Source organism: Schistocerca piceifrons, chromosome 2 (genome assembly GCF_021461385.2).
Source record: "Schistocerca piceifrons isolate TAMUIC-IGC-003096 chromosome 2, iqSchPice1.1, whole genome shotgun sequence".
Taxonomy (NCBI): domain Eukaryota; kingdom Metazoa; phylum Arthropoda; class Insecta; order Orthoptera; family Acrididae; genus Schistocerca; species Schistocerca piceifrons.
The window spans coordinates 659,362,850-659,371,891 of NC_060139.1; the positions used below are offsets into that span (position 1 = coordinate 659,362,850).

The 9,042-nt window shown below is 34.2% G+C and overlaps 1 protein-coding gene across 1 annotated transcript in view; it reads left to right on the forward strand.

Annotated features, from left to right (window-relative positions):
• The window catches only part of LOC124776378, a 311,886-nt gene extending 308,568 nt beyond the window's left edge, over positions 1-3,318 (forward strand). Inside the window, exon 4 of the mRNA XM_047251342.1 lies at positions 1,424-3,318. Coding sequence (XP_047107298.1) covers positions 1,424-1,674 — 251 coding nt within the window. The 3' untranslated portion in view covers positions 1,675-3,318. The remainder of the gene's footprint in view (positions 1-1,423) is intronic.
• Positions 3,319-9,042: the final 5,724 nt, after the last annotated feature.

The window sequence follows — 9,042 nt, forward strand, 5'->3', positions numbered from 1 at the left end:
GGGTGTTTAAAAAAAGTGTCACATGGTCCTACAGGAGGTATTATTAGTTAAAACTAGAAGAAAAGCTCATGTAATGATATGTCCAGAAACCAATACCTGCAGAGATAATGGCAAATCTGTCCTCTCAGTCTCATCTGTCTGTTACATGGATGTACACACTATAGGCAGTGCTACATGCACTATCTACACATCCTGACACATCTTCCAACCCTTCATCACAGTGAATCACATACTCATTCCAATATATGTGGCTCCATTTGGATTTCATCACATACACTGGTCAAATGCACCTGTAACACCTGCGTATGGTTTAGAGATACGTCAACACCTTTAAATGTCCCCATAGCCAGTAATCCAGTGCATTCTGCTCCGATGAATGGGGAGGTCATACTACTGAACCTCCTTGGCCAATTTATCATCCATAAAACATTTTAGTAGGGTACTGTCATGTGATCTGTAGAAAAAGAGGTAATGCCTTGCCATGTATAAATTGCGGTTGTTTTTCGGCAAGGGTAATGGTCTACAAGATTACTGGTAATTCATTATCCAATGAATAGCAAGAGTAGAACTGACTACATCATTGAATATTAAACATTACTTGTCACAAATAAAATGGCCCATATTCTGAAAATATCATTATCAGAATTTTTCTTCTAGTTTTGAGCAATAATATTGCCTGAAGAACTACATGACTTTTTTTCAAAAAAAAACACTGTATATGAAATGCCAGTTGTAGAATGGACCACCAACTCCTCAATAAATTTATGTGAATGACCATATCCATCACTGTATTAAGTTGATTAATGCATGCTGAACAGATGCTTATTATTAAACTACTTGAAATTTCATTTAGGAGTAATCCCGGCAGGAAAACATGTTAAATTCATAGTGTTCATTGGAACTACAGATCAACTCAGAGAAGATATGCATCATATGAAAGCATTAACCTCAATGCATGGTCAATTTTGTCAGTTAAGTATAAATGACTGTGAAAAATGAGGCAGTCTTTCATTTTTTCTTTGCCTTGTCCTCTGTGGTGATATCTTACAATTTTATCTGCATTTGGGCATTTTTATCAATTCAAATTTCACTTCAAGAAGAAATATGTAATGACTAAAACACTGAAATAAATACTTTTTCTCAGTGCTAAATATCCTGCAGTAGCAGTACATGACTCGTCTGTCTCCAATTTTAAGAACTCATTTTTATACACTTTTAAAATGCTCTCACAGATCTACATTTAATACATGACTGTACATAGGGATAGCTTTTTTTTATAGTTTCTTAGAAAAACACAGGCCACTTTTTCATGTAATGAGAGGGAAAGCTATTTGCATTTTTAGAAATGACATTACTGTTCTTAAATGCACTTTCACCATAGCCAAATTTAGGATGTCACATAAACATTTCCCTGTTGTTTCAGGTGGCTCAACTCTGGCAGTGATTGAGGTCTTGATCAGCTCAGTGGCGTACGAGAAGAAACACCTACCATACACATTCCCGCCAGGTGCCACACACCACTATGGTTTCTCCATATACCTTGCATGGATGGTGTTTGTTTTCTTGTTATTTTCTGGTGTCTCTTTCATGATGTACTCTCGTAAACACAAAGGTGCTCGTGCTCCAAATGAAGAAATTGCAATGGCTGATGAACCCACTATCATTGGGCGGTAGTATTGGCTTTTGCTGGATGGATTGAGCAGTGAAACTGTTTCATTCCTTTACTGGCAATCTGACAGAATCTTAACACAGGATTCATTGTGGCAATTCTTCTTTTTATGTAGGAATGAACAGGGTTAACATTATCTTGTTAAGCCCTGAGTTACTTGCAATATTTGGAACATTATTTTCTTGCAGTGCTCTCTCTCAGCTGCACTGTTGTTACAGTTTTAAGTTATTGAACATGAAGAGTACAAACATACAAGAAACTAATGACAGGCTTGTTCCTCAGGTTACTTTGAAAACATCTGTCAATACAATGTTACGTCTATTTGACAGACTGTACACTTTTGGGCAATATTGTGAATTGCTCATTTATATCAATGTTGAGATGGTGATTGTCCACAGCTAGTTTATGTCCATACTCAAAGTTTGGTTGTTTTCCACTCTGGAAAGATGAAATGAATATCTGTTTAAGTTAATATTAATAAATGGTTGCAGAATTGGTATTAGATATCATTTATTGCACATTACAGTCCAAACATATGTAAGGTCATTGTCAAGTGAGGTTGGACAAAAACTCTGCAGCACTATTAAAAGTTCATTTGTGTTAATAATTGTACATGAAATAAGGACATTAACATCTCCCTCCATGGAAATTGTTTCATTTCAAATATCCTTGGTGTCTGAGCAAGATTTTGTAAATGTTGACAATCACATTAACTGGTGTGGAACCACATCAGTCTTTTTTTTTTTTATCTTTGAGAGCTTGTGAATCTTACAGAATATTAGATCCACAAAACTGGCAAAATAATAAATCCCAACAACCTTTTTTCTAGTGATGGGTGTAAATCTGTGTACTTCAAGCACTATAAAAAGACATTTTTATGTATGTAACTGTTCTTGTTAGCTCAGAGCACAAGCAATTTGCATACTGAAATCTGGTCTAAATACAATTAAAAGGCCCAAAATTGTGACTGTTCCTACACTGATGTTCCTGATGTAATACCTTCTGAAGGTAGCAGTTCCCTGCTGAATTTGTGTAGATGTTCAGTGATGCATTGCAATGAAACTGGTGTATCATCAGTTTTACATTACTGTTTCTATAAACATTCTGGTGGTCCTTTCACCTGTGAGAGTTTAGCTGTTGTTATGTATTTGTGAGTGTTACCTGAAAGATAATGGCTAGTTTCACAGATATACACATATATTTTATTGTGGACCAAATAGTTCTTTATTCTAAATTACTTTTCAAGATGCTCAATATCAAATTCATAATTGTGCCTGAGAGGTTATATACAACTATAATTGAAGGATTGTTAATGATTTCTCATGTGTTATACTTTGCCATGAAAGAATGATATTGTTGTTATGAAATTTCCCATTTAAGTTGCTGTGTTTCCTATGGGCAATATCTTCTGATGATGGCCTGATCTCTTTTAATGTAGTACACACTACATCATAAAGCATGAACTTTTTGTGAAATACATCAGAGTATTGTTTTAATTTTCAGTCATTTGTTGTTTACCAGGCTTTATTTTTAAGCATTACATACTCTTTCTTATTATTTCTTTTAAGAAATGTATTTCAGAAATGTAAAAGGTTATTGTTTTGTTATATCCAAAAAACAATAAAGGATCATTGTGTGACACTGTGAAACATTATGTTTGATGTCAGAGACGTTTTCCAGTAATGTGTTTTGTTTTATTTTACTTTTGATCCATCCACCAGTCAGTTACTAATTTTACACCAGAACTATTGTACTACTTGTCTTGCAACATACTCTAAAAAGATGATAATGTGTTAGTAAGAGAATCATTATTGAAAAACAATATATTAAAATATGATCCAGCATACATTTACATACAAGTTACAAAGAATCACAACTTCTCAGTCATCCAGATCTATTTACAACCTTCTTTCTCAAACGCAAAATGTAAATATTGTTCAGCTCTAAATTAATCACCTTCTCAACAAAACTGAACCTGTAGAATAACATGGCTACTGATCTTATAAATGAAGTTTTCCACTACTTGAATGAAGAGTAATGAATCAATCTTCAAACTTTAAATTTATGCAGTTTCTCTTTCAATGTGGTTACCTTTTTTAGTGCATTCAAAGCAGCTTTACAGTACAGGACAGTCAAAAGTGAATATAGTGATTACAAACTATATAATGCACTGCAATATATTGATGAGAATTTCAATGAATGTAAAAGACATTTTATTATTTTTGATCATTGTGTGCAAATGCAGTGACTGAGAATGTTTACATGTTTTTAGATCAACATCTTACATACTCTTGGACTTGTCATACCAGACATAATGACACTGTATTCTGCTTTGGCCACCTAGAGACACTGGACCTGTTACCTACGGACTTTTTTTCATGCAGTTATGTGAGAGACCTTGTGTATGTGTCTCCTTCTCTGAAAACACCTCCAGAACTCACGATGTAAATTTCCAATGAGGTCCCATTGGTAACGCTACATACACTTCCAGATGTGTGGCATGAAATAGATTATTGCTTTTATTTTGTCCATGTGACCAAGAGGAGTCATAGAAATCTGGACTACTTACTAGCATTTACAAAAATCTACAGTGCAACGTCTCAGACATGAGATTACGGTTGCCTATTCCAGATCCTTTGGAAAATCAATTGGTATATGGTATACACAGCCCAGCAAGCGGGTAACTTGTAGACACCTACCTGTTAGAGGAGCTTTGACACTTATTTTGAAAGAGAAGTACATAAAAATCAGTGAAAATTAGGAGAAGCAGGTAAATAAACAAAGCCACTGTAAATATTGAATATTTTCTTTTTCTAAACTTTACTTAATGTTATGATGCAGTCTAATGTTTTTTATACATCACAATGCACATGGATACACTCCATTTCTTTCATAATGTTACGTTTATACTATGTGAATCACTACACAGTGTATGGTATGAAAATTCAGTATGGAATTCAAGCTTCACAGCAATACAGTTTGCTATATAAATTACATTTTCTATGAAGCAGTAGGGAAAAGTTTTGGTTTTGATTGAACTTTTTGTTATATTACATCAGTAGAAAGAAAAATTTAAGACTTATTTTGTACTAAAAACACATAAAATCCAGCGAAAATTAGAGAGCCTGTAACTTAGAAGTTGGCTTCGACTGCTTCAGGAACATTTTCATTCCATTATGTAGTTCCTCTCTCCAATCACTACTGTATTGTGTTATTCCGCAAAGGATATAGACACCTAAGCTTTTCTCTGCTGGGCATAGAAATTCATTACGTAGTTGCAATTGAATTGCTGGAAGCTGTTTAATTTGTGTTCTTTAGATTAAAGCAGTTCACTAATGACATATTTTATTTGTGTAATGGAATTCTGCATGCACTGATGTAGTGTATATATATAAAATGAAAGTTTTTGTGTTAATTACACAAATTACATTCTGTCTTTGTCTGCCCCCCATAAATAATTTCTTCTTGTGTAGATTCAATCCTAAGACAGATTTGGAGGAGTTTTTTCATACCCTTTATTGTCTCCTACCTTGTTCCATTATTACCCATTCAAGGTAGGACTGATATCCCCATTGTTCTAAAACTGATGAGCATACTTCATCCCCACTTTTTCTATTGCATTCTAGTCATGTAGATGTTATTTTAATATGATCTGTAACAGACTCTGGACAGAAAGCATAAGACCAATCAAGGGGTCATTTGGCTTGATGGTGTTTCATGATCATGATATGCCCTCTACTCGCCAGAATATTGTTATTAATAATTTTTTATGTCCATGAATCTGGTAGCAGCACTACGTTTCTAAAGTACTGATTCTTCTTTTCCTCTTTTCCGCATTTACCCATTTTTCAAATCTGTAAAGGAATGCAGTAAAAATTATAAGTTAGTTATATTCTAATTCACATAGTCATTTTGTCAGAAATGAAAAGACTATTTTTTGTCCATTTTCACCTAAAAATCTTAGTGTGCTTTTCTCTATATTATGTGTTATCATGTTAATCTCATAAAACTATTTGAATATGAGGAGGGTATATAAAGCATTCTTCTGCCCTGTTAGAGGAAACCCTCACCATCATGTAGAAATCTGTTCAAGGAACTGGGTATTCTAACCACTGCATCTCAGTACATTTATTCCTTGATGAAATTTCTTGAAAATAATATGTCTCTATTTACAACCAATAGCTTGATACATAGCATCAATACTAGAAACAAGAACAATCTACATAAAGACCTAAAATCACTTATCTTAGTTCAGAAGGGGGTCCAATATTGAGGAACATACATTTTCAATAAATTGCCAGTAACCAATAGAAACTTGCTTTCAGATAAAACAGAGTTTGAAAGACTTATAGGTATGCAACTCCTTCTGCTCTATAGATGAGTATTTCAAGAGGTACTGTTAGATCAGCTTAGGTAAAAATGTCTTTTAGATTTCAATTTTGACAGCACTTGGTCACAACAGTCAAGATTAGGTATTTTGTTAGATAAATTTAATAAAAGTGCATAATTACCGGTATGTTTCATTCTGAGAGTGTATTAATTCTGTAAATATTAGCAGTTCCAGTTGACTCTAATGATTCACTTATTTCGACAATCTCCTGACAAATTATCATGGAAGAAAGTATTATATTCAAGTGTTCTATGTTTTTTATGTTATACTTTCTGACATGTTCCACACCCATGACAGCCGTCTCAGTTTTTGGTCTATAGAACAAAAACTGAATCTAATTTAATCCAACCCTTATCATAATATGAGCCCTAAAAATTCACACATGTAGAGTCACAAATTTAGGGTGTAGAAAAGATCACAACGGCTCTAAGCATCATATCCATTACTTTCATACCCTCAAAAATGTTTTCCTTCCATTCATTACTTAGTTTACTACAGCTATTCTGATTGTGTAGTATCAATGTGCTTAGCCCAGCGTATGAGTCTAACTCAGATCTCAATTACAACTATTTTGCCACTGTTTTCATAGAAGTTAGATTACCTTCATCAAACTGCAAACTGAAGCTTCCATCTAATATTCATGGAAAAGTGTGCCACACAGGTTCCTATCATTGCATTTCATTTTCTCATATACTTTAGCTACCTGCCCTGCACTTATTGAATGGCACAATTCATGCATAACTTACCACAGAAGTGCTACAAAGGCCACATGTGACACAGTACTGACATGTTTCGCTCTTCTTCTCATTCTCATTTTTCCATTCAACAACATAAAATTACATAAATTATGCTCTCCTACCAACAGCTGCACTTTAGGGTGTGTCTGATCTTAATACTACACACAATTATGAATCACACATAGAAAGAAAGAACCTGAGAACAATGTCCCAAGTGTCTTGTAAGACAATAATAATAATAATAATAAAAAATCAGAACTGTACCTCTTCATCCTCAAATAACATACTATGTGCGGAGTACACTAATGATATTTCAATGTGCTACAGAATTTAGTATGCCGTTATTGTCCATAGCATGCGTTCAGCAATTGGACAACATTAATTCCAAAAACAGATTTGTGCTGAAAAAAAAGAAAAACAAACAAACAAACAAACAAACATCAGACTTCACACTTTTTAATTGATAAAATATATTACAGAACATTCTATAAAATTCAAGTGGAAATGTGCAATGCTGCATTTTTCTCACCACCTCAGTAACAGATTTGGTAAAGTAAGGAGATAATAACATTTAGTACCCATGTCGTACAAAGACATGCAAGTAAAGGGTATGCCTAGATCATGCCAACACTGTTGATTTTCACATGTACTTAAATGAAGTTTACTTTCATAACAGAAATGAGAATCAAGCAAGGAATAGCTACACTGATTAGTATGAATTGGAAGAAGAGAATAAATGAGGTTTCAAAAAACATGTATAACTTGGTCGAGTTAACAAATATGTGTCTCAGAGACATTATCAGAGAGGTGTAAGCTGCAGGAGGGAAGTCTGCACAATTTATTCATTTTCCAAGCCTCAAGTTGTAAGGTGCAACGAGACACAACATGCAACAGTAAATGTGTTCAGTGAGTATAAACTTACTATTGTTAGACCAATGTAGAATTATGCTGATATTTGCAGCTAATAATACGAATCAGTTGCAGATGAAATGCACAAAACAGTAAGAGATACATACATTATTTCTGTGTTCTCGTGCAAAAGCTATAAAGTAAAACGTTTCTATAACTTGAAAAAAATTAAACTCATATTTACTTGCTAGTACTCCTATAACATATTTGCTTATCCATATTCGAGAGCTGAGAACTCATGTTAAAAGAATGAAAAATACCTTGCCTCCATTTTAATGACACAGCGTCAAGTCACTATAATCTTGAAAGCTGTCATTAAGCAAAATGTACGTTTGATTAACGAATGCTTACTGGCCTTAGGCGTAAGTAACTGCTGACAGAATTCAAAATTGCATTTGAGATAATGGCTGCCAGTTGTATGATATAATTTTTTGTAAGTGGCCCCATATATGTAAATATAACAAAGAAAAATAATCAGTTATTGATAATATAATGTAAATGGATAGATAAAAAATCTACTCACCAAGCAGTATCAGGGGAACACAAACACAAAAGGATTTAGCTTTTACAAGCTTTTGGAGTCAGTGGCTCTATCTTCTGGCAGAAGAGTTGAAGGGGAAGGAAGAGGGGTGATGGAAAAGGACTGGAGAAGTTTAGGGAAAGGGGTACAGCTCAGAAAAGTCACCCAAAACCCTGGGTCAGGGGAGACTTACTGGGCAGGATCCTTCTCATCCCATCCAGTAAGTTTCCCTGACCAGGAGTTTTGGGTGACTTTTCTGAACTGTACTGCTTTCCTTAAACCACTTCATCCTTTTGTGTGTGTGTTCCCCTGCCACCACTTGGTGAGTAGATTTTTTATCTATTCATTTACATCACATTTATATAAACATGTGTGTTAACCTTTGATTTAGGATAATTTCTTAAAAGCCAATATACTATGGTACTGTTCTTTTATAAACAGCTCATTTCTCATAGGTAATGCTGTATTAACTTGTTAATTTTATGTACTCTAGTCTTCTTGTGAAACCCAATTTATACGCCAAGATCGTTGTGTTAACACAGTTACTGGATTTTTAGTTTTGGCAATATGTGTTGCCATCTTCAGGCCCATAAAACTAAGCTGTGTTAGTTACATCATGCAATGCTTAAACTTCTCTGTCATTTTAGGACTGCAAAATATGCATAAGAAAGTCAAGACATTACAGTGACATACCAGATATGCTATCATGATGTATGTAAAATTTGGAGTACGAATGGCACAAACAAGACAGATGCCTAATGCAACTTCTCTCTTTGTGGTATAATAACATGTTGGCCATGGCAGAGTAACTTTCAAC